General features: G+C 41.8%; 3 protein-coding genes across 5 annotated transcripts; 2 read left to right on the forward strand and 1 right to left on the reverse strand.

Moving 5' to 3' along the window:
- The first annotated feature begins 4,884 nt into the window (after positions 1-4,884).
- Positions 4,885-8,351, forward strand: LOC137591590 (hemopexin-like). Its single transcript, XM_068309677.1, has 10 exons — positions 4,885-5,013; positions 5,813-5,838; positions 5,995-6,084; positions 6,206-6,363; positions 6,450-6,603; positions 6,958-7,170; positions 7,259-7,351; positions 7,529-7,659; positions 7,756-7,912; positions 7,994-8,351. The coding sequence occupies exons 1-10, from the start codon at positions 4,949-4,951 to the stop codon at positions 8,221-8,223; spliced, it is 1,317 nt and encodes a 438-aa protein (XP_068165778.1). The 5' UTR covers positions 4,885-4,948; the 3' UTR covers positions 8,224-8,351.
- Positions 8,352-11,126: 2,775 nt separating this feature from the next.
- Positions 11,127-14,782, forward strand: LOC137591224 (hemopexin-like). The gene is made up of 10 exons (XM_068309100.1): positions 11,127-11,260; positions 12,211-12,236; positions 12,393-12,482; positions 12,622-12,779; positions 12,866-13,019; positions 13,373-13,585; positions 13,675-13,767; positions 13,945-14,075; positions 14,172-14,328; positions 14,410-14,782. The coding sequence occupies exons 1-10, from the start codon at positions 11,196-11,198 to the stop codon at positions 14,637-14,639; spliced, it is 1,317 nt and encodes a 438-aa protein (XP_068165201.1). The 5' UTR covers positions 11,127-11,195; the 3' UTR covers positions 14,640-14,782.
- A 2,402-nt stretch (positions 14,783-17,184) lies between these two features.
- On the reverse strand, positions 17,185-25,009 carry LOC137591223 (gap junction alpha-3 protein-like). Of its 3 annotated transcripts, none has more exons than XM_068309097.1 (4): positions 24,851-25,009; positions 21,626-21,714; positions 20,792-21,345; positions 17,185-19,932 (listed from the first exon to the last, which is right to left on the reverse strand). In XM_068309097.1, the coding sequence occupies exons 2-4, from the start codon at positions 21,692-21,694 to the stop codon at positions 19,197-19,199; spliced, it is 1,359 nt and encodes a 452-aa protein (XP_068165198.1). In that variant the 5' UTR covers positions 21,695-21,714; positions 24,851-25,009; the 3' UTR covers positions 17,185-19,196. The 3 variants fall into 3 exon arrangements, with proteins under 3 accessions (XP_068165198.1, XP_068165199.1, XP_068165200.1); XM_068309098.1 differs by having other exon boundaries at positions 24,838-25,009; XM_068309099.1 differs by lacking the exon at positions 24,851-25,009 and adding an exon at positions 23,195-23,287.
- Positions 25,010-25,654: the final 645 nt, after the last annotated feature.

Here is a 25,654-nt window from a genome sequence, read left to right on the forward strand (position 1 = left end):
TAATGACACTTTATATTTCCCCTCATTCCAACAGACTGATCATTCCTACATGAATTAAGTGCGGATTTAATGTTTGATTTACAAAGAACTGCTTCTCTCCATCACAGCTTAACATCTTTCTAGGTAGCATTTCAAATGTGCAAAAAAACAGCACCTGTGCAACAGATGCAACTTATTGATAATATCTTATCCATCTTTTTAAACATGGGAAACAGATTTTATCCTTGGGTGCTCTAAAGTCGTCTGTTTCCAGAGGGACCTCTTTGTGAACACGCAGGGGTAAACTGATACCTCACCCTTTCATCCTTGCAAAAGCCTTGTTGTTTCCCTCCAAGGGCGCAAAAGGCTCTTTAACTAGGTCCTTGCATATACAAGCCAGTGCCCACAATTGACAACTAAGAATATGATCCATTTCTCGTGGTCATTCTATAAAGAGTCAGTAAGAACAGAGAGGGGTGAAGTGACCTCTCTCCTGGCAATCACTCACATACCTTGTGTTAGTGTTGAAAGAGCTCAGTTTCAATGCCTTGAGCAGATAAGTGCTGCAGTTTCCACCAAAAAAATGACAATGAGAGTCTGTGCTGCAAACGAGTATTTGAGACTGTAGAGTTTCATGACAAGTGACACTCAATATCTTTGAATGATGGAAATAACTAGAAAATAGCATAAATTTAATAACATATAAAAAAGGATATCACATCAGTCAAGTATTTAAAATCAAATACCACCTCAACAGAGATGTGTTTTAGCAAAGTGCTGATTAACATCCAACAGGACTCATTCATTGGGTTGAACAGTGGCTGGAGTCTGAAAACAACCCTGACCCAGTGGAGACATGGAAACAGGACAGCGGTCACCTGAGAGGACTTTACAGTCTTGTGAGAAATTGAATATTGTGTGGGATGGATAAAGTTGCAGCAGTAGGGAGTCTGTGCTCCAGTTTATGAACAGCAACAGAAATGAACATGCCCTGCTTGGGTTTATGTGATACACCCGAGTCAACAGGTAGGTCAAATAAATATCCTGGAGGATGGAAAACTTGAGGTGCAAAACATTACAGGACGATAACTTTGGCAGAGAACATATTTTTTGTAGGTTTTGAATTTAAAATTGTTTTCAAAAATGTGACCACATTTTTCTTCATCTCTTTGTCTTTACAGGAGCGAACTTAAGAGGCAGTGAAGCTGACTCTTGTTTATCACGATGTTGATGCGATCCCAGTCAGAGAGACGAGCCCACCTTGGGTTCTCTGCTCTGCTGACACACAGTACCCCAAAACAAAGAGATGCAACCTCACCACCTCCCTTATCCTACACTCCGAGGGAATCCATCTTCTCAACTGTATCTCTTTCCCCACCACCTCCCTGGATGGCTCAGGCCCTCTCCAATCTGGAGCAAGGAGAACAAGAACTGCAAAGTCTCAGGGAGCGTCAACAGGCTGAAATTGAGGAGGTGAACCGTGAGTTGGACAACGCTGTGATTGAAGCTCAAAGGGAAGAGCGCCGCCTTCTTGAGAAAATTGAAAAAGATCACAGAGATGCCCAACAGCATCTCAGTCAAGTGAAGAGAGAGAATTCTGCGGCAGTGAGGGTTGTGCAGTCACTTGTGGATCAGCAACTTCGAAAAATCGGACAACTGAAGGAGCAGATACAAAGATGGGGCAGTACCGCGAGTGGATCCAACAAAAACCAGCTCCAAAGAGGAGTAGCAGAGGTCACCCAACCATGGGAGATATCGCTCACACTTAAAAGAGTCATTTTCTTATCAAACTCTGGGTCCAAGACATTGAGCTTAGGGGAAGTCGATGTTCACGAGCAAAATGTAACCTATCCAATTGGTGTCTGTGGAGTCCAAGGACAAAAGTGTGCCCTGCACTCAGGGGACGCTGCATTTTCAAACATCACCCCTCTTGAAATTCGCAAAGAACCACAGCCAAGCAGAGGTGGACAAAGGCATAGTCCAGACGACAGCAGCAAGGCGAACAGTGGGAACACACGTGTTGTCCGGAAACTACGTCTGTCAAGCTCTACAGAGAATGAGGAGGAGCGTAAGTCACCCACCTTACGTTCCCCCACACCAAGACATCATGATGCATCTGAGTCATCCCAAGATGAGGAAGTTGAGTCTGTCTGTTCAGATCCACATGGACAAGACCTGTTCCTCGCCATTCCACCAGTGTCTAGTCAAGGAGAATCTGAAGGTGATGAATCTGATGGTAGACAAAATGCAGCAAAAAGGCGTTCCACCCTGAAGGGAAAGAAGAAACAAAAAGTCCTTGTTTTGGTTTCTTCTGAGGAACCATCCTGTCCTCCTGAAGATACAGGAGTATCTCCAAAGACGAAACGCAAAAGTTCGCTCACCAAGCAAAGTCTTGTAGATCTTCCCATTAGGCAGGATTCCCCTTTCCAAGGAACCTCATCCAAGAAAAAGACCTCAAAAGACTCATCTATGGACAGTGGCAGCCCCCCATCCCCAGTTGAAAGTGAGGATTCCTATTACACCTATGCTGTCAATTCATCACTCAATGGATCCATCAAGCAAGAGCAATGCCGGTCAATGTCCACCACTGACCTCTCAGCAAAACCTTGTGGTGAAAAAAGTAGGGGAATCAGAAAGATCAACAGGATGCGTCTTACCTCTGAATCCTCAACTCCTAAAGAAGGTCTTGAAAAAGTCATAACAGCTGATTGCACGACTGTGAGCTCTGGTGAACGAGACTCAGTGTCTCAGAATCCTGTTACATGCAGTTTAATGTCAGCACATGTGAGTAGATCTCTTTCAATGTCAGCAATTGAAGGAGACAAATTAATCAAAGTCAAAGAGTCACAAATGTGTGACAAGGATAAAAGAGAGAGCATTGCTCCTTCAATGAGGGAAACGGAAGAAGAGAGTGGTACGACTGCTTTTGATTCCGCTTGTTTGGTAAAACAGTTTGGAAAACAAGGATCCGGTCGCACTGACTTCAACTTGCCGAGCGGACTCCACGCAACTGCGAAGGGGCAACTTTTTGTGGTAGACTGTGGGAACGCTCGCATTCAGGTGACAGATCTCCAGAAGAATGTTGTTCAGCAGGTGTCTCCATCAGGTTCAGAACGGTCTTCCAGGATCTGCAACTACTTTGACGTGGCCGTGAACTCAAAGGGCCTCATTGCACTGACCTGTGCCGCTGAACGAGCCGTGTTGGTGTTCAACCGTCACGGACGTCTCCTGCAAACGTTTGGTGGCACAACGATCGGTTCCACAAATGAAGAGCTTGATGCTCCAAGAGGGGTGACTGTTACCTGTCAAGATGAATTCCTGGTCGCCGACATCAAGCGTGGAACATTAACTTCTCTGAAACTCAATCCCAAAACCGGAGCGAGACTGGAGCGCACGGTGGTGAGCGGGTACCACAGACCCTACCTTGTGGCAGCCTGTCTCACCACTGGGCTCATGGCAGTGTCTGAACGAGGAAACGAAACTGGACGTGTTCCTTGCATCCGAGTCTTAGATCCTGGTTGGAACACTATTCGAATTCTGGGGGTGTGCTCCGGCCTGGGGCCTGTTCTGACCTGCCCTTGGGGTCTCGGTATTGATAACGATGGGGATGTCTTGGTGGTAGACTGGGGCAAACAAAACCACCGGGTCCTTTTCTACCCATCCAGTGGAGTTGGCTGGCCTCTGGTGACCGACAACCTGAGTAGCCCAAGGGGCCTGGCACTGCTCCCTGGGGGCCACATGGTTGTGTCGGATGGAATGAATCACTGCATCAAGATTTACCGATACAAGTAAACAGATGAAGACAAAATAATTACAGCGTAAACTGAGATTAAATCTGTAATAACAGGAAACTGATTTCTCTATGATATGATATAGAGATATGATATAGAGTATGATATACAGTCTCTACCTCCATACTTTTAATTTGTTAGCATAATGTATGATTTGGTTTGAAGCTGATCATAACAAGTGATTATTTTTTTATTTTAACAATCAGTAGATGCAAGAAACCCAATGAACACAAGTAGACTGCATTTATTTAGAACAGAATATATTAGGGGGATGAAACTGAGAATGCTTTTAAATCTTATCTGAGTGTTTGATATAATCTATAGTAGTCCTTAATTTTGTGTATCTGAAAAACACTAAATTATATCCTGGGAATCTGACACCTTATTATTCGAAAATCAAAACAAATGTGAGTAATCTCAGTGTAATCAATACTTGTAATTATCAGATCAAACTCTAAATCTTTGACGGCCTTCATGATTTTTGTAATTTTCTCTGAGTGAAATGAATTAAATGTTGATTCATCCCATTTCACATGATGTTCTGATGTTCGTGGCACTGTTGCTTCACCTTGACACACAACCTTGAAGGTCAAAAATTACATCTTTGGGAATTTCTGTGTGTCCATATTTCCTGAAAGTGACTGTACCTGTGTCGTCAAACAAAAGAAAGGGAACAAAGGTTCAACCGAATCAACCAGTGTTGACTTGAACAAAACATGTAAGAACCCAGAAGTAAAAAGTTAACCAAAGAGATCAATAACGTTTGAAATTCAGAAAAGACAACAAAATTGGAGTTTCTTTTCCTTATCTCACCTCTAATTAGTTTCCCTTAAAATATTCAAACAACCTTCACCTGTCAAGGTTGTTATTATGAACGGGGTCGTACAAATAGGAATATCTGCAGAAAGTACAGACAGATTTCACCAAATGTTCTTGATTGTGAAGTACAGCAAGTAAACCATGTGGACAAATTCTCACGTTGCAACAGCTTCCCGAAAATGCTAACACAGTCTCCTATCTCGTACACACACACACACACACACACACACACACACACACACACACACACACACACACACACACACACACACACACACACACACACACGAGTCGGCATAAAAGTCCTGGTACAGATCAGCTCTTCTCTTCAGTCGGACTCTACATTGGAGGATTTCACCATGGAGCTGTTCACCAAAACTCTGTGTTTGTGCTTGGTTCTCATCCTGACTGATGCAGTTCCTCTGTGAGTATTCACCTTCTCCATTCTATGACCAATTGGATGATGGTTCCTCACTGCTTCACAAATTAAAGACCATTTTTTTAAATCAATATAATTCAAACTAATGACACAGTTCTATAAATGCTACCTTTGTTGCTTCAGAGAAGTCCTGAGTCGTTTCTGTGGTATTTTACAGGCTGTACTTATTGTTAAGGATCAGGGTGTGATTTGTCCAAAAAAAAAATGGAGAAAGGATGTTTTGTTTTTTCTTTAATCATTAAAAATAAATTCTAGTTTACCATTCATATTTAATCCAAGCTTAAAAAGACATCTCATTTTCTGTGCCAGCTGTTGAAGATGTTCTAATTAGGCTTCCGGGCCGATCACAAAAATGGAGGTGGGATTTAACCTACTGCAAATTAACATTAACACCCCATAGATTCACATTTCATATCAACATAACTCAGCAAACATCAGATTAAATGTACACTAACTTTTTTAATCAGTGATGAGCTTGTCCCAACTAGGATAAAATTAATTCAGCAGGGGTAGAGAAGGAAAAACCCTCAGAGCAAATCACAACCTGCATGGGATTACATAGAACTGTGGGTGTTACCTTACGTTACCTGAGGTCAGCCAGAGCAGTGGGAATGCACAAGTACATGCATTTCATAACTCTGTTTGTTTTAAACAAAGTTCACAAGTCGGATCAATTGAGCAAATGTCCATCAGGCGGTGTGTCTCCGTCATGGAGACCCAGTGGTTTTGAATGTAATGTTTGACTCCAGAATGATGGAAGATACTTCTCTTTCTTTGTCCACAGAGATCAAGGAGCTCCAGCAGCACAAGGTTGGTTCTCACTGAACATATTAAAATCGAAACTCTGATTTTCCAGCATCCCAGAAACAACATTGCAGTGCATGACTAATGATAATGACTTTGTTTATGTGATATTCAGTATTATTACTCATGGTAACATAAAGTATATCTGTATTTTCTATGGAGATGCCGTCAATTGTCTGCCAAACCGCTGTGATGGCATTGAGTTTGACGCCATCACCCCTGACGAGAAAGGGATCGCCTTCTTCTTCAAAGGTATGGAGCGTTTTAATAGTTCCTGTGTACATAAATCCAAATGACACTAATCTCGCTTTATGTTATGGAACAATTTAAAGTTCACATCGTGTATTTTTCCAAATTGCTTTTCCCCCCTCAGGGGCCCACTTATGGAAGGGGTTCCAAGGCCCGGCTCAGCTCTCCAACGAGTTATTCCAGGAGCTTGATGACATCCATAACATCGGCCATGTTGACGCCGCCTTCCGCATGCACAACGAAGAGAACCCAGATGACCATGATCACATCTATTTCTTCCTGGTATGATGCATTAACATGTGAGAGGATTGTGATAAGAAACAAGAAGTATGCAGTAACTGCTATTGATTTCTTTGTTTTCCCTCCAGGATGACAAAGTGTTCAGCTATTATAACCACAAACTGGAAGCCGGATACCCAAAAGACATCCAGGAAGACTTCCCAGGCGTCCCCAGTCATCTGGATGCTGCGGTGGAATGTCCCAAAAGAGAGTGTCCCGCTGACTCAGTTATTTTCTTCAAGGGTATGTTGGTGTTAACCGCAAAATATTCATCTAACTCCATCAAGACTGAAACAAAGCAGTAAATTGTGTTTAAATAGTGGAGGAAATAATGGCATTGACTGAAGTTTATCAAGACAATACTGCCGCCTAGTGGAAGGAATTGGCTTGACAGGATTAATTTTTTTTGACATAAGAAGTTTAAATAGTAGTTCCAAGTTTTTGCTCCTTTGTTTTACCAAAACAAAAGCAGAAATATTAATAGAATATAAATTCCATGATGCAGTTTGACAGCAGTTTCCCAAATTTTGACAGGATTATCATTATTTTAAGACTTTCATGAGTCCTCGTTACTAAAATGAATATTTCCCTCCACAGGACATGACATTCACGTTTATGATATTACAACAAAGACGGTGAAGACCAAGTCATGGCCCCAACTGCCTGCTTGCACCTCTGCTTTTCGCTGGCTGGAGCACTACTACTGTTTCCATGGACACAACTTCACCAGGTTCAACCCGGTTTCTGGGGAGGTGAACGGTACCTACCCAAAGGACGCCCGTGATTACTTCATGAGTTGTCCCGGCTTCGGTGCGTTAAATGAAAACAGGCACATTTTGACTCAAAGCACATTTGTTTTCATTCTAATAATAATTTTTTTTTTTTGCATTGAGAGCAGGTCATGGAGGTCATTATCAACCCCCTAAATGCAGTGAGATGAAACTGGACGCAATGACCACAGATGACACAGGCAGAAATTATATGTTTGCAGGTAAAGTGACAAAAAGGTCAAATTGAAAGCAGCAAGTCAACATTTTGAGAAACATTTGTTATCTTGCTGAGAGCTAAAAGTGTGGGAAGCCAGAGCCAAAAGATGATGTATCCTGAAAGCTGTTAAAGGCCCTGCTAGTTGCTGATGCAACTTAAGACTACAGTTCAATCTGCTCAGGTCCAATCTACATGCGTCTGGACGAACATCGTAATGGCCTTCACGCATTCCCAATCACCAGGATGTGGAAAGAGGTGACCAATGGCGTGGACGCCGTCTTCTCCTACAGCGATAGGATCTACATGATTAAGGTTGGTTTTCAGCTCCTGGTGTCATTTTTTGCCCCTGTTGTCATTAGAAGCCTCAAACAAACGTCTCTTCTCTTCTGTTGGGTCACATCGCTGCAGGACGATCAGGTTTACATCTATAAAACCGCTGCCCACTACACCCTGGTTGAAGGGTACCCTAAAACCCTGAAGGAGGAGCTCGGCATCGAAGGGCACGTCGACGCTGCTTTTCTTTGCAATACATATAATATTAACCACACAGTCCATGTAATCCAAGGTGAGGCCCTTCATTCTCATTCTCTGGTGAATATTTATGGTTGATCTGAAATGGATGTCCTTTATATCTTTCTTTATTTAGGAAGGAAAGTTCTTAGTGTTGACCTGACTGCAACACCCAGGACAACGACCCAGGAAATACCCATCCCCCTGTCTGAGATTGATGCCGCTCATTGCAATGAAAAAGGGATTGATTTGTTCAAGGGCTCACAATATTATCACTACGAATCGTTTATGATTATGGCTTTGGGCAGAAGAGCTCCTATTCCTGAGAAGATCACCTCATCAATGATGGGATGTCGAGATGAGTAAGGGATGAGAATTGCCCCCCATTCACAATGCTGTGTCAGAAAGTCCCATCATGAAAGAAAATAATCAATATTTCTGACATCTTGGTCATTTTTGAGTCTTTTTGGGGGGAATAAAAAATGAAAAATGTCGTTATCCAGTATTGTGATTACTAAAACAGGTTTATAATACAACAAAGTCGTTTTTCATGGGTTCCCTTTGAAATATGAGAGAAAAATCTCAATCTCAAAATACTTAAAGTAATGCCAGACTTCCACCACTAGAGGACTCACTCTACAAATTAATGTAATAACTACAACTAAGAAGAGATTTGACTTTAGGATGAAATATCTACAAACTTCAATTCAAAATCAAAATTCACAAATCTCCTCCCAGTTAGGTCTTAAAGCAGCTTTTTTATCTGAAACTATTTCAGTTGTGAAACTAAATATCCTCCTCAGGAGGACCCTCTACACCAGGGGGGTTCAATTAAAAGTCACGGAGGTCTTCTTAGTAAAAGGTCCGAACCCAAGTCCAGTCTGTGTCTTATAGCCGGTCCCTATGTCCACATTATCATTTATTATCAATTTCCAATGCAGGATATGTTTGAGTGCAAAGCTAGCTCTTTGACCTCACCATAAATAAAAGTTGACCCAGGAAAATAAATGTTAAGCCTTTATGATTGAAGAACACACAAACCTCAGAATTAAAAAATTAAGAGCAAAAACAGCTGAATAATCCTTTTTCTCCTAAATTGAAGACGTCCCAGCCTGAAGACCTGAAGGACGACACTTCAAGTAAAAAAACATGAACATGTTCAGAAAGCATGACTAAAAACTGGCTCCTACAGGGGAAACATGCAAACAGAACTTTCTTCATGAGAGAAAGGGGCATGTGGTCTGACAGTCACCTACTTGTACACAAGTACCCTTGTACACAAGATGTACCTGTGGTCACCTGGTGGTGGTCACCTGGTGGTGGTCACCTGGTGGTGGTCACCTGGTGGTGGTCACCTGGTGGTGGTCACCTGGTGGTGGTCACCTGGTGGTGGTCACCTGGTGGTGGTCTCTGTAATGTTGGTGAAAGAGAGCACTGGACATGATCAGCATCTTTTATTGCTGCATGTTTGTCCTCTCCTCTTGTGTGTTTCATAGTGGAGTTACACCCAGCAAAGAGCTCCTTATCTTTGTGAAGGAACCTGACACACACACACACACACACACACACACACACACACACACACACACACACACACACACACACACACACACACGGTACTCTCTGAATAGCTGCATCAAGATGTTAGTATTTCTGATTTTCTGGTTTCTGTTGAAGCTGACGCTGGGAGTTTTTCTACACATCTCATCTGTTTTCCCGCCAAACAAAATGTCAACAACAGCTTTAAAGCACTTATTAAATCTGTCCCATCACTAAAAGATGTTTTAAGTTGCCCCAAACTCCAGCACGCCTTTAGTGAACATCCGTTTGCATTTTTCTGGGTCATTTTGCCCTCAGCTCGGACTTTAGGGGATAATTGTGCGCAAAAGATCTGTGCTTTGTGTCATGTTACCACCTTTAATGCATAATATGTGTTCAGAACATATGAGGTAAAATGGTTTTGAACTGCCTGACGGAGGAATAAACATAAATTTAGTCCACTCATTGTTAACTAGCGGTTTTCCTCGTTCACCTCCCTTCTTTTGGAGCTATGCTGTCTCCCTTTGAGCTGTCTCACTTCCTGGTACGCTGACAGAGCAGGAAAACAAACAATCTGATTGGCTGAACTGAGTGGCGCTATTACCGTATTAACTGGAGGAGCAGCGCCCGCCGTCTGTAGCCGCGAACTGCAAGTAAAAATGCGCCAAGAAAATCTACTCTGGTCCGGATCCGGGCCATTTGGTGACCCCTGCTCCATGGAGAGAGAAAGATAAGAGGAAAGAAAAGGCGCACCAGATTTTTTTCCCTAGTCGCACCAGTGCTCTCAAATATATTTAATAGTCGCACTGATAAAAATTTGGGCGCAAATGGTCACATTTTCGAGCCCTGACCTAAGTTTGACTGGAGACATGTAAACATTCAACAACTTATTGCTCTAAATATCAAATTCAAGTGCCTTTTTTGCATTGCACCTCCCGTTAAGTTTCATTTGGTTCTTCTGTGCTGCATTCATGACAACTTGGAAATCCTCATTTCTGAATAATACACTTTGAGAAGTTTATGTTTATAAGAAGCATCACACATGGGAGAAGGGGGGGACCACATCAGACATTTTTTGCGGCAGACATTGCTAAATTGATTTTTGAAACAAAACTAAAAATTAAAAAACAGCTTCTGTTTTTAGCGGAGGCTCGCTAATATCTGACAACCAGACACAAAACAAAAGTAAACACTGAAAAAGCTCTGGAAGAAGGAAGAGTTCCTCTGTGAAGCTAGAAAAACTACATTTTGTTCTTATAAAAATTAAAACACATGTGACTTTGCTTTCTTTTGGCTCTGAAATGCTAATTCAGGCACGCGCGAGATAACTGAGAATATTTTCTGACATTGTTCAAGTACCTTAATTAGTTTCTTTTCTTTATCTCATCTCTAATTTGTTTCCCTGAAAATATTTAAATAATTTTGTCCTTCAAGGTTATTATTAAGAACCGGGTCGTACAAAATTGGAATAAGAACAGAAAGATTTCACCAGATGTTCTTGTGAAGTGCAGCAAGTAAACCATGTGGAGAAATTCTCACATTGCAACAGTGTCCTGACAATGCAAACAGTTTCCTAACTCATCCACCCACACACACACACACACACACACACACACACACACACACACACACACACACACACACACACACACACACACGCACACACACACACACACACACACACACACACACACACACACACACACACTCACACACACTCACACACACGAGTCGGCATAAAAGTCCTGGTACAGATCAGCTCTTCTCTTCAGTCGGACTCTACATTGGAGGATTTCACCATGGAGCTGTTCACCAAAACTCTGTGTTTGTGCTTGGTTCTCATCCTGACTGATGCAGTTCCTCTGTGAGTATTCACCTTCTCCATTCCATGACCAATTGGATGATCGTTCCTCACTGCTTCACAAGTTAAAGACCATTTTTCAAACGATGTATGCATTTACAATATAATGCAAACTAATAAAATCACTCTTTGAATGGTGCCTCTGATGCTTCAGAGAATTCGTTTCCGTGGTATTTTGCAGGCTCCACTTGTTGCATTGGGTCAGGGTGGGATTTGTCAAGAAAAAAAATGGGTGAAAGGATGTTTTGTTTTTTCTTTAATCATTAAAAATAAATTCCAAACAGTTTTACATTCATATTTTATCCAAAATCAAAAAGACATTTCATTTTCTGTGCCAGCTGTTGAAGATGTTCTAATTACCTTCAGGACCGATCACGCAAAAATGACAACAGGATTTAGCCTAATGCAAATTAACATTAACACCCCATAGATTCAGATCTCATATCAACATAACTCAGATTAAATGTACAGTTTGCTCTGATTTCCACTTCATGTGGACTTTTTGTCTTTTCTGTTGGTGCATCATCTGCAGCGTTTCGTCCTTCTTTTCTCCACATCTCTGTGAACGTCTGAGCAGGAAACAAACCCACAATGTACTTATGTTCATGGAGACGTTCACTAACTTTTTTTAATCAGTGATGAGCTTGTCCCAACTAGGATAAAATTAATTCAGCAGGGGTAGAGAAGGAAAAACCCTCAGAGCAAATCACAGCCTGCATGGGATTACATAGAACTGTGGGTGTTACCTTACGTTACCTGAGGTCAGCCAGAGCAGTGGGAATACACAAGTACATGCATTTCATAACTCTGTTTGTTTTAAACAAAGTTCACAAGTCGGATCAATTGAGCAAATGTCCATCAGGTGGTGTGTCTCCGTCATGGAGACCCAGTGGTTTTGAATGTAATGTTTGACTCCAGAATGATGGAAGATACTTCTCTTTCTTTGTCCACAGAGATCAAGGAGCTCCAGCAGCACAAGGTTGGTTCTCACTGAACATATTAAAATCGAAACTCTGCTTTCTCAGCATCCCAGAAACAACATTGCAGTGCATGACTAATGATAATGACTTTGTGAAATTGGTATTCAGTATTATTACTCATGGTAACATAAAATATATCTGTATTTTTCATGGAGATGGCGACGCTTCTTTGCCAAACCGCTGTGATGGCATTGAGTTTGACGCCATCACCCCTGACGAGAAAGGGATCGTCTTCTTCTTCAAAGGTATGGAGCATTTTAATAGTTCCTGTGTACATAAATCCAGGCCTGTTTATAAAAATAAACAGGCCTGGATTTGCTTTATGTTATGGAACAATTTAAAGTTCACATCGTGTATTTTTCCAAATTGCTTTTCCCCCCTCAGGGGCCCACTTATGGAAGGGGTTCCAAGGCCCGGCTCAGCTCTCCAACGAGTTATTCCAGGAGCTTGATGACATCCATAACATCGGCCATGTTGACGCCGCCTTCCGCATGCACAACGAAGAGAACCCAGATGACCATGATCACATCTATTTCTTCCTGGTATGATGCATTAACATGTGAGAGGACTGTGATAAGAAACAAGAAGTATGCAGTAACTGCTATTGATTTCTTTGTTTTCCCTCCAGGATGACAAAGTGTTCAGCTATTATAACCACAAACTGGAAGCCGGATACCCAAAAGACATCCAGGAAGACTTCCCAGGCGTCCCCAGTCATCTGGATGCTGCGGTGGAATGTCCCAAAAGAGAGTGTCCCGCTGACTCAGTTATTTTCTTCAAGGGTATGTTGGTGTTAACCGCAAAATATTCATCTAACTCCATCGAGACTGAAACAAAGCAGTAAATTGTGTTTAAATAGTGGAGGAAATAACGGCATTGACTGAAGTTTATCAAGACAATACTGCCGCCTAGTGGAAGGAATTGGCTTGACAGGATTAATTTTTTTTTGACATGAAGTTTAAAAAGTAGTTCCAAGTTTTTGCTCCTTTTTTTTACTAAAACAAGAGCAGAAATATTAATAGAATGTAAATTCCATGATGCAGCTTGACAGCAGTTTCCCAAATTTTGACAGGATTATCATTATTTGAAGACTTTCATGAGTCCTCGTTACTAAAATGAATATTTCCCTCCACAGGACATGACATTCACGTTTATGATATTACAACAAAGACGGTGAAGACCAAGTCATGGCCCCAACTGCCTGCTTGCACCTCTGCTTTTCGCTGGCTGGAGCACTACTACTGTTTCCATGGACACAACTTCACCAGGTTCAACCCGGTTTCTGGGGAGGTGAACGGTACCTACCCAAAGGACGCCCGTGATTACTTCATGAGTTGTCCCGGCTTCGGTGCGTTAAATGAAAACAGGCACATTTTGACTCAAAGCACATTTGTTTTCATTCTAATTAATAAAATCTTTTTTTTGCATTGAGAGCAGGTCATGGAGGTCATTATCAACCCCCTAAATGCAGTGAGATGAAACTGGACGCAATGACCACAGATGACACAGGCAGAAATTATATGTTTGCAGGTAAAGTGACAAAAAGGTCAAATTGAAAGCAGCAAGTCAGCATTTTGAGAAACATTTGTTATCTTGCTGAGAGCTAAAAGTGTGGGAAGCCAGAGCCAAAAGATGATGTATCCTGAAAGCTGTTAAAGGCCCTGCTAGTTGCTGATGCAACTTAAGACTACAGTTCAATCTGCTCAGGTCCAATCTACATGCGTCTGGACGAACGTCGTAATGGCCTTCACGCATTCCCAATCACCAGGATGTGGAAAGAGTTGACCAATGGCGTGGACGCCGTCTTCTCCTACAGCGATAGAATCTACATGATTAAGGTTGGTTTTCAGCTCCTGGTGTCATTTTTTGCCCCTGTTATCATTAGAAGCCTCAAACAAACGTCTCCTCTCTTCTGTTGGGTCACGTCGCTGCAGGACGATCAGGTTTACATCTATAAAACCGCTGCCCACTACACCCTGGTTGAAGGGTACCCTAAAACCCTGAAGGAGGAGCTCGGCATCGAAGGGCACGTCGACGCTGCTTTTCTTTGCAATACATATAATATTAACCACACAGTCCATGTAATCCAAGGTGAGGCCCTTCATTCTCATTCTCTGGTGAATATTTATGGTTGATCTGAAATGGATGTCCTTTATATCTTTCTTTATTTAGGAAGGAAAGTTCTTAGTGTTGACCTGACTGCAACACCCAGGACAACGACCCAGGAAATACCCATCCCCCTGTCTGAGATTGATGCCGCACATTGCAATGAACATGGGATTGATTTGTTCAAGGGCTCAGAATATTATCACTACCAAACCTTTAAACTTCTATCTACGTTCAAAATAGCTCCTCTGCCTCAGAAGATCACCTCATCAATGATGGGGTGTCGAGATGACTAAGGGATGAGAATTGCCCCCCATTCACAATGCTGTGTGAGAAAGTCCCATCATGAAAGAAAATAATCAATATTTCTGACATCTTGGTCATTTTTGAGTCTTTTGGGGGGAATAAAAAAAGCAAAAAAGTTTTTTGTCCAGTGCTGTGATTACTGAAACGGTTTCATGATATAACTAAGTCATTTTCCATGTGTTCCTTTTGAAATGTGAGGGGAAAATATGATTAAAATCAATTTTCAAAACAATGCCAGAGATCCACCACTAGAGGACTCACTCCACAAATTAATGCGATAACTACAACTGGTAAGAGATTTGACTTTAGGATGAAATATCTGCAAACTTCAATTCAAAATCAAAATTCACAAATCTCCTCCCAATTAGGTCTTAAAGCGGTTTTGTTATCTGAAACTATTTCAGTTGTGAGAATAAATATTCCCTGATGTCACACCTGAGAGGTATTTTAAGCTGTTTAGATCTTTTAAAGAGCAAGACCCTTTTTAGTCATCCCCCCCTGGGTGCACGAATGGAAAACCAATTTAATTATCTTCCATTTGTGCAGATTTAATCCATATATGATTCCATTTCTCGTGTTTTATTTCCGTTCCATATCCAACCATCCCGAAGTCTAAAGAAAAGGTCTAATACTGCTTAAAAGTCTCTATCTCTTTGTGTGTTACTGTATCATTTATACGCAGTACATGTACAGTGTAAATGTACAGTGCAGTGCTCACACCGGACCGTAGAGACACGTTTGCCACAGCCTGCAGGAGTCCAGAGGTCGGCGGCATTTGGAGGCATTCAAGGCCTTTTCAGTCCCTGGAGAGGTTTTTGTTCATCTAAAATCCCTGGGACTTTCAGCAAGCATAAAGGAAGTGCTGGCCTCAGCACAGCCTAATGGACGAGGCCACGAGGACACACACACACACACACACACACACACACGCGCGCGCACGTGCAGATAGTAGGGAATAAGGATTGTTTTTATTGTGTGTGTTCGGACACACAAAGCAACCAGCGATCAAGTAACAACATAAACGTAATAATAAACATATATATAGCTAAATATGTATCTTCTAAGTGGTTGATCTTATTAGGAATATAAATTTTGGTATTTCTGTGGGAATGAAACATCATTTAATTCCACCACAAGCACGTCTTGGTTTTCAGGACCTCCACCAAGATTCACTGGATTCTTTTTGGTCCGATGAACATCCTCCTCCTGATTTCAGAAGGAAATCAGTTAAAGCTATGACACCATGCTTTTTTTTTTAACCGTAATCTTACCCAACAAACAAAACAACCAGCAAACAAAAAAGCTTCAGCAAGCTAAAACGTGACAGAAAACATGTATGGTACAAAATATTTATTCAGTAACAGATCCTCTGAGGTAAATGAACATTTACATCAACATGGTTTCTGACGAAAGAATCAGACAACAAGAACAGAACAACAGAAGTCATAGCAGGGGGTCGTCTTCATATTTGAACACCTGGGAGTGTGTGTCCCTGCAGGTGGGGCCGCCACCAGAATCCCTTCACACAACATCTATTCTCCATCGTGGGATTTCTGCTTCAAGGCACATCCATGGTGTAAACTGAAAGTCTCTCAAGCCATATTCAGGACAAAAAAAACAACAACAACACTTTCTTGTCCATTCCAACTTAAATTTGAGTGTTATTTCCACAAGTACACAAAAACATGTTAATCCTCCTCCAAAGACACCCCTTTTTCTTCTCTATTTAGAATATCTTCACATCCTCATAACAGTGGTTCATAACTATCTAACTGTGCAAATCTTTATCTACATATCAAATGTGCTAAGAACAGCTCAGAACAACAAGGTTATGAAAACAGTTCAGCAATAAAAAATAAGAAAAGTGAACTTTGTTTCAATGATCTTTTGATCAGAACTTGCTTTTGTTCTCAGATTCGTTAAATCGGTCTTGTTTTTGGAGCCCCAATTTACCCCCCACCCCCCCACTAAAGTTCACTAAAAACCCGCGATGTATCCTCGTATCTTTGGCGTGCGTATCTTTGGTTTAAGGAATACCTTAAAGCTTACAAGTCACAGCTAATAAGTCAGAAATAATAAAACAGATTCAACACGTCAGTCGCCACGGCGTGTTGAAGTTGTTTACTGGCACCTAAGTTTGACTGGAGACATGTAAACATTCAACAACTTATTGCTCTAAATATCAAATTCAAGTGCCTTTTGTTGCATTTCACCTCCCGTTAAGTTTCATTTGGTTCTTCTGTGCTGCATTCAAGACAACTTGGAAATCATCATTCCTGAAAAATACACTTTTGAGAAGCTTATGTTTGTATGAAGCATCACACATGGGAGAAGGGGGGGACCACACAGTGATCAGACATTTTTTGCGGCAGACATTGCTAAATTGAGATTTAAAACAAAAATTAAAAAAATACAAAATAAAAATTGCACAAATATTGCTTCCAAAGAAATGAAGCTGAAGCTAAAAGCAGGAGGAGACAGTTAGCCTAAACATCTCGTGACTAAAAGCACAAGAATAACATTAAAAAAAATAAAAAAAATCCGACTGATGAAAAACACTGATGATATGTGATAAAAGTACTATTAATATTTAATCATTTAAAATTTAGATTTAAGTAAGCTAATTAATTGTGAGCTACTTTAATTTACTCCGGTTTCCAGACGTTTGACTCATCAACAGGTTCCGGGTTGTCATGAAGGCAGGTGAGCAGTTTTACCACGATAATGATCACTTAAGTTTTTTAACGGAGGCTCGCTAATATCTGACAACCAGACACGAAACGAAAGTAAACACGGAAAAAAAAAGCTCTGAAAGAAAGAAGAGTTCCTCTGTGAAACTGGAAAAACTAATAAAAAATTTTTTTATATCAAAATAAAAACACATGTGACTTTGCTTTCTTTTGGTTCTGAAATGCTAATTCAGGCACGCGTGAGATAACTGAGCATCTTTTCTGTCATTTTTCAAGTACCTTAATTATAATCAGCACAGATGGAAACAAAAAGTTGCACAAACCCTGAACATTATTTTACTTACCTACATCACACTCTTTTTTTTGGATTTACTACAAGGATGCAATTCTTTTTTTTCCTAAATATTGGATGAAATGTGATTAATCAGATTGATTGTATTAGCCTTACTTTGGCAGGAATGAACGAGCAGAACAGGAAAAATCAACATTCCCATGTGTGATGCCTGTTAACTGACAGAGAAATAAAACTTAATCACCTTTTTTTGATGAAAATCTATAAACTACTGTATAATCTACAGCTAGAAATTGAAGAGTCCTCCTATACGGGACAGCTAGAGGGTGAATCTGACAGATTTTAACACACCGCAAACACAAGCATTTTGAAAGAAGGTGCGCTCATTTGTATATTCTGATCAAGCTGCAAAGTTTAAAACTGCATGTATTCTTCCCTACAAAACGAAAAATCTGTGGTGCCTACTGGTGCTACTAATTTTTTATTTACATATTTATATAATTTATAGATTACCCTGATGCCACTGCTATTTTGTAAACATGTAAACAGGATTGAACACACACAGCCCGGGAAGCCTTAGGACTACGTCTCAGGGTGGGACTGCTTCATCGCTCTCGTCTCCGTGCCAACGGCGGCGCGTCCCTCTCTTCATTGAAACTACCGACTGTGCGGAAGCAGCGCACACACGGAGGGGACACATTCGACACGACAACAGGCTGTTCAGCTCCATCATCACGGCACGAGAAAAAAAATGAAAGGAAAAGGAAAAAGAAAAAGTGCAAACCTCTTCTCTGATGTCACCCCAGGAATTAAAGAAAGATGAAAGTAAACAGATTTGGCACCGCTGCCAGAACGCTCCATCCTCACACGTCTTTTTGGGTGATGTTTTCTTAGCTGTGCAGTTCTACACTTTGCAGCAATTAGAACGATAGATTATTGGAAATAAGGATTTGAATTTTGGAAAATGAGTTCAATTCGCATCAGATATGCTTCTGAGCTGACCGGCGCATCAGAAACGGCGCCGCTGGTGTCGTCAGACCGGACTCTTTCCATCCCATCACGGTGGACATTTTTGGAGATTTAAATAGGATGTCACCTCCAGATGAATGTGTGTGAGTTTACATGTGTTCCTACTGGTCTGTCCTCTGCTGGAGGGCATGCTGGTGTGGGGTTTTATGCATGTATGGATAACAAAAACAATATTTTTACAACCATAATTCCAAAGCAGTTGTGACACTGTGAAACATTCATTCATAGTATTTCAAAGTCCTTTTGGGAATTCAGTCAAATTGAAAACAGCTCAAAGGCAATAAAATCAATTAGAATTCTTAGATTTTAGCAAATATAGACTCATTCATTGTCTTTGCACTGTTTTCAATTTAAATACACAGTTTTGCAGATCCTTGTCTTCTGTTTTAGTGGATACTTTCCTTAATGTCCCAACTCGTTTTTGAAATTGTGGTTGCATGCACACACAGCTGCTAGGCGTTTGTATGTGACTGTGTGTGTGTGTGTGTGTGTGTGCGAGTGTGTGTGTGTGTGTAAGTGTGTGTGTGTGCTTTTAGCTACACTGCCAGGTCGTCACAGCGAGCCCGGATGCTGCTCTTGTTGACCCGGTTCGACTTCAGGATCTGCCTGGGGGCGGGGGTGGGAGGGCGATGCATCTCCGCCCTGGTGACCATGGTGAAGTCGTCGTGCCGGACCGCGCCGGTCGCCGCGGCGACGTGGGGATGAGGGAGCGTAGGAAACCTGGAGTGGTCCTCGCCTTCGGGAAGCATCGGGCATGCCATTTCCAGAAAGGAGGAGTTGGCGGAGGTGACAAGGGAGGGGGGTGGGGGCGGGGTTTCCCTAATCTGATGGTGGAGATCCAACATCACGTTCCTCCAGTTCTGCTTAACCGCCACCACCTTCCCCCGACTCCTGTCGCTTCCTTCCTCGCCGATGTGATAAAGCGGTGCAGACAGGGGCTCCAACAAGTATTCCTCCACTGGTATGCGAGGAGGTCTGGCAAGCGAGGAGGTCTCCGTGGGACGGTAGGCTCCTTCCTCCTCCTCCTCCTCCTCCTCCCCGCCACCCCCCACCACGTTGACGCTGGCGTAGGTCTGCTCCGGGATGGTTTCGGCGTCTCCCGGCTCGTTGGCGCCCAGCAACAGTAGCGTCTTGCTGTCGGGCGAAAACCTGTTGGTGACGCTCTGCTTGACCTTCTTCCAGCCCAGGTGGTAGATCTCCAGCAGGTTGAGGAGCAATGAGATGCAGGCGACCACCAGCATGAAGAGGATGAAGATGGTCTTCTCAGTGGGCCTGACACAGCAAACACAAATACGAACCATTAAACTGTTGCTTCGCTCCAACGTAAAGCAACAAAACAACAACAGCAAACAACAAAGACGGAATTCCTGCAGCTTTTTTAAAACCTAGCATCACATGCACACAATGATTTTTAGACATTTAGAAGTCAGCTAGAAAAAAATCTCACAGCGCTAAAGTTAACTTTTTGAGCAGATAGCTGCAGCTGATGAATGAGTTTGACTTCTTATATCGGATGGAGATAAGACGCTATCTTTTGTTTCAATGAATTATAACCCTGTACTGTGCTAAAATTTATTAATAAATGTATTTATCAACAACTTCATATTTTTTAATACTAGGGTGTTATTATTATTAATTTATTATTATTGTTTAATTTTTATTACTACTATTAGTACTGCTACTACTAATAAATGATTTTATTATCATTATTACTATCACTATTATAACTACTACTACTACTACTAATAATAATAATAATAAATTATTATTATGATTATTACTACTACTACAACTAATAATAATGATAATAATAATGATAATAATATTAATAAGAATAAATTATGATAATAATATTATTTTTAATCTCCTATTTAACATGGACCTTTCCCCTCATGTCTTAATTTTCTTCAGTGTATATTCTTCCTGTTTGTTTGTCTGAATGATGGTGCAACATGTGAATTTTCCAGTTTTGGAATCATTAATGTATATCTAATCTAATCTAAAACAGACATCGCAAAAAAGGGGCACAGCGATTGGTTGATTCAAGCCATTACGGTTGTGTGAAAAAGCACAAAACAAATAAGGAAAAAGAGTCAGAACACAGACAGAAGGAAGATGCCCCCCCTCTAACCTGGAGATGAAGCAGTCCACAGTATTGGGGCAGGGCCAGCGGGTACATTTATAGCGCGGTATCAGGTGGAAGCCGTACAGGAAGTACTGCCCCAGGATGAAGCCCACCTCAAACAAAGTCTTGAAGATGATGTTGAAGATGTACGTCCTCAGTAACGCCCCGCGGATCCGGATCTTCCCTTGTTCGTCGCGAATGGGTGGCTTCTCCTTCTTCCCGCCTCCCCCATCGCCGACCCCGTTGTGATAGAGGGGGTCGTGGTCCTCCTGGTGCCGCCCGGCCTTCCGGAGCTCCTCATCCCGCTCCCTCCTCTTCTCCTCCATGCGGACGATGTGCAGCACATGGCCCAGGTAGATGAGGGTGGGCGTGGACACGAAGATGATCTGCAGCACCCAGAAGCGGATGTGGGAGATGGGGAAGGCCTCGTCGTAGCAGACGTTCTCGCAGCCGGGCTGCTGGGTGTTGCAGGTGAAGTCGGATTGCTCGTCGCCCCAGACCTCCTCGGCAGCGGCGCCCAGGACCAAGATGCGGAAGATGAAGAGGACGGTCAGCCAAACCTGGGGAGGGAGAGGGGAGGATGGATGGATGGACGGACGGAGGAGGTCAGCATTTGTTCTCCTGTTAGGATAATGTTTTTGAGGCGTACAGAGAAGCATGATCAATTTGAATCATCTGGTGCAAATTCTATGAAAGCAGAGAGAGATGAATTATTCTACCATGACCTCCCCCCCCCGGGGGGGGGGGTTTCAAGGATTTAAGAAAAGAGAGGGGTAAAAAGGCATGATCTCACCAACATCATATCTTAATCACCGAGTTAATCAATCGTCAATCAATCACCTTTCCGATCACAGTGGAGTGTTCTTGAGCGTTCTCCAGCAGCCGCCCTAGAAAGCTCCAGTCACCCATACTTCACTCAGTTTTCTAGCCTGCAGAGAGGAAGAAGAGTCCGATGAGGAAGAGGAAGAAGAAGGGAGCAGGAGAACGAGTGTGAGCAGACAGAACGAAGACGTCAGACTGAACCCTGACTAAATTTGTTCCTGCATTTAAATTACATAAATATTGTACTCACAGAAAAGGCTCATTATTTTAGAACTATTACTGATACTTTGGAACTATTTAAAGCATGAATGAATACAGAAAGGCAGAATTACAAATGCCATATTCACTCAATAGAAGTGCAGCGAATGAATTAACAGGATCCTGTTTAACTACTGCAGTCATACAAGTCAGACGTTTATTCTATTTCTATTCTATTTCAACGGCTTCACTGCGTCTCTAGAATCCAGTAACAACAGACCATGGAGGAAACAGAAAGCAGACTTACTAAAATGTGGTTGTATTGTCAGTGATAAATCCATCGATCAGACGAAAAAAGAAAAAAAAAAACAGGGGGAAGACGCTCGTGTAAAACTGTAAAAGTCGTTTTCAAAAACGAACCAGCTGGAAAACCAGGCGAGCTTCACATGCTCGCCTTCGATCTCAACGCTTCCGAGTTCTTGAAAAGCTCGTCTCCTGAAGCCGCTGACGTAACAAGACTAAATCAACTACAGTCCAAGTCTGAAAAGTGCATGAAAAGTCAATTGATCAGAAGACACAACCAAACCAAATCAGATTCATGCACTGATATTTCATCGTCTTTAAGTTTAAATGACCGACTTGTTAGCGAACAGTGGCCTCTTTACTTTACTCCACAGACACAGAGTGGCATCAGGAGTATTTATAGCTGTGCTTGTGACCTGATGAATGGATGAACGGCTGAGCATCGCCCTCCTGGACAAAGTACAGTACCTGGTTCTGTAGCGACAAACGGCTAACTAACTGGCTGCTGGGCACGAGGTCCGAGAGCGGTTTATAGACACTATTGTTGCTATGCTAATGAGCTAACAGTGTGCGAGTGAAACCGAATCAGTAAAAGGTGTATAAAACCAAAACAATGTGCTGAAAGACACTACAAAAGCCACCTGAAAATGTTCACACAGGAGTTTACACAGGTTTTAACAAAAGCCAACATATGACGATGGGGTGAACCAGAATTTAGAAATACATTTCCAATAAAAGTCTGAGAAGGACAACAGTTTATTCTAAATACATGAAATCACAGGAAGTTTAAATTATTGGGTAAAAATTAAATTTGAAAGATTATATTTCCAATTCTAAAAATATGACAAGAGCCACTGAGACTATTCTAGCTGAAATTCAATTTTACGGTATTACCAACCTAGAAAAAAAGTCTAATTTTTTAAAAACATATTCCTGTGGGAAAAAAGCACATCTTTTAACGTTAAAGGAAAAATATTAGTGTTTTTAATTGATGATGTAGAAGTAACCCCCACTCCTCCCACACCCCCACTCCGAGATGCGTTTTTTGCTGCTCTTGGGGAAAGAAAAAAAAATCATTTTTCTTACTTTGTGCACATTTGCTTGCAGACGTTCTGGTATTTATGTGTGGTTTGGGGTCTGGTGTGTGCGCCACAGAGTTGTCCAGCTCGTGGACAATGGGTGGCCATCTGTGGGAAGTGAATGAGTGGATAACAGGTTGTCCCGGTTGAATGCCGGACTCATCACATCCCAGGAATGCTGAGGAGGGCAAATGTTTGCCTGGGATCGTGATAACGTTCTCACGCGCAAACACATGCACACCAGTTACAGTAGGGGCGATTTATGACCTCTTTTATGAAAGTTAAAGCCAAAAATATTTCTGGTTTCTGCTCTCCAAAAATAAATTTGCAAGCCATAAAAATCACTGAAAGTTGGTGATGAAAACATCAGTCACAAGAACGTTTGTTTTTTAGTTTTTTTTTATAAAAAATTCAGAATCCAGCTCCACTGATTTTATACACACCTCTGATAATATGAGACTTTCTGAAGAGAGAAACTGTCCATTAATATTAGATTGATGACCGTATCGGCTGATAGACGGATCTGAGCCATGTGCACATGTACATGTTGACGTGATGAAATACCATCTCTCGCCACGGACAATAGAGAAGCTGCCAGATGGACATTGTAATGGCTGGCGTGTGCTTTTGATGGATCAGAGGTCTTTGTGCTAAAACAGCCCAAACAGTTAACTCTTGGCCTGCCGTTGGCTCGCTCAACACCTTGTTAAGATAGGCAGACAGAGAAAAATGATTCTGTTTTTTCACCGGTTAAGATGCAAAAGCAAAAGAATTGTACATCAGTTATACCATCTTTACAGGGGATCAATAACCAGACAACTCCAGATTAGTCAAGAAAAATCTAAAAGCAGTTTGGACTCACAGGGTGCACAAGAATATTTTTAAAAATTGTATGAAAAGGTGCAAAAAAACTTGCATAAAATTGCACAGAATAGTTCCTTAAATGCACTGAGGTTTGCAAAAAATGTAATTCACATAAACGTAAAATAAGATGCACGACGGTAAATGTGAAAATGTAAGTAAGTAAAGTCGTGTATTTATTATCAACATAATAAATAAAGTATGCTGCACTGCACATAATCTGTTTCTATTCATAGCTACCAAACGAAGGAAACACTGCAAGAAATCCCCAACTTTTTAAAGTGTAAACCTAGTGTTCATACACTGCACATATCTGCAAAAACTTTGCACATTAAAACTTTAGCTGTCTGCATGAGTATTTTTTGCACACGTTAATGATTTTGTAACAGATTTTGAATGCATGTTTGTGCTTAATTAGTTTTGTACCGTTCGCAGGTACCGTCGCCTTTACCCCCTTTTGCGTCATGAACCCCCTTTTCCGGAAATGCTCGTAATGGAGGACGCAAACAATTAATGCCAATTATTATCTTCTAATGTCAAAGAAAACACAAATTATGTCACCAAAGAGTTTTTAAACATCTATTAACTGCGTTAAATTCAAAGATTCTGCTCAGATTTGAACGGAAAACTTCACTTAATTGAGTTGTTTTTTTATTTTAAAAAAAATGGGGTGACCGTCTTTCCCGCAAAAACGTGACTCAACACGAGAAATGTTGATAATCCAGCAGATGGAAGGATGATAATCCCTCCTCATCCCACCCATTTCACCTCCATCCCTCAATCACCCACCTGTTTACCTCACCTTTGGAGCGTCTCCCCCCGGGCAGCGCACTTCTTGTCTCACTTCTTCCTTTCCTCCTTCTTTGTTTTACTCCCCCGGGTGGACTGGAGGAGACCGAGCGGGGACGGGGGGTGAGACTGATGGGAAATGAGGGAGGGGGGGGAAGGGAGAGACAGAAATAATCACACAGAGAGAGAGAGTTCTACGGATGCGGAGCTGGTCCGGTCTGAACCCGGGTGCGTGTGGAGCCTGTTCCCGCGAAGAAGACGCGCAGCGGCTGCGTCCCGCGTCGCCAAGGCCATCCGCCACTGACACGCATAGGTGTGCTCCGACGTGGGGCGCACCAGGGGGGCACCAGCGGGGCACCAGGGGGGCACCAGGGGGGCACGTGTGCAGAGGGGGCGCATGGCAACTATTTCAAGTCCTATAAAACTGTTTAAAACAAGCAAAAAGTTTCATCATTTCATCATCATGAGAATTTTGTTGCTTGTATTCGTGTATTTGGTTTTATTACAGTAGTTGAAATCAGTATTATTTCAGTGTAGTATTTGTAGGAAACAAGTTTAAAAAGTAGTTCAATGCAACAAATTAGTTTCCATGATGGAAGTAAAGTGATATAAAGATTTGGTGTCTTTCCTGCTGCTGATTTTAATAATAAACCTGTCAACAAACTTCACTTTAGTTTGTTTTAGGCCTAAAAAGAAGGAGCAGTGTTTTTCTTAAAGAGACCATAAACTATTTAAAGATACCTCCTAACAATTCCTTCAGTGTGTAGCTCCACAGAAGGCTTTGTGTCAGTGAACACATCTGTCCTGTCCCCCAGAG

The sequence above is a fragment of the Antennarius striatus genome, chromosome 24, assembly GCF_040054535.1.
Source record: "Antennarius striatus isolate MH-2024 chromosome 24, ASM4005453v1, whole genome shotgun sequence".
In the NCBI taxonomy this organism is placed as follows: Eukaryota; Metazoa; Chordata; class Actinopteri; order Lophiiformes; family Antennariidae; genus Antennarius; species Antennarius striatus.

What these genes read in the sequence shown, in the direction of transcription:
- LOC137591590 (XM_068309677.1), top strand. Translation starts at nt 4,949, where the DNA reads ATGGAGCTGTTCACCAAAACTCTGTGTTTGTGCTTGGTTCTCATCCTG. An exon ending in ATAGGATCTACATGATTAAG is followed by an intron (nt 7,660 to 7,755) that starts GTTGGTTTTCAG and finishes ACATCGCTGCAG; the next exon opens with GACGATCAGGTTTACATCTA. An exon ending in CACAGTCCATGTAATCCAAG is followed by an intron (nt 7,913 to 7,993) that starts GTGAGGCCCTTC and finishes TTCTTTATTTAG; the next exon opens with GAAGGAAAGTTCTTAGTGTT.
- LOC137591224 (XM_068309100.1), top strand. Translation starts at nt 11,196, where the DNA reads ATGGAGCTGTTCACCAAAACTCTGTGTTTGTGCTTGGTTCTCATCCTG. An exon ending in AGGAGCTCCAGCAGCACAAG is followed by an intron (nt 12,237 to 12,392) that starts GTTGGTTCTCAC and finishes TTTTTCATGGAG; the next exon opens with ATGGCGACGCTTCTTTGCCA. An exon ending in CACAGTCCATGTAATCCAAG is followed by an intron (nt 14,329 to 14,409) that starts GTGAGGCCCTTC and finishes TTCTTTATTTAG; the next exon opens with GAAGGAAAGTTCTTAGTGTT.
- LOC137591223 (XM_068309097.1), bottom strand. Translation starts at nt 21,694, where the DNA reads ATGGGTGACTGGAGCTTTCTAGGGCGGCTGCTGGAGAACGCTCAAGAA. An exon ending in ACTCCACTGTGATCGGAAAG is followed by an intron (nt 21,346 to 21,625) that starts GTGATTGATTGA and finishes CTCCCTCCCCAG; the next exon opens with GTTTGGCTGACCGTCCTCTT. An exon ending in GTGGACTGCTTCATCTCCAG is followed by an intron (nt 19,933 to 20,791) that starts GTTAGAGGGGGG and finishes TTGCTGTGTCAG; the next exon opens with GCCCACTGAGAAGACCATCT.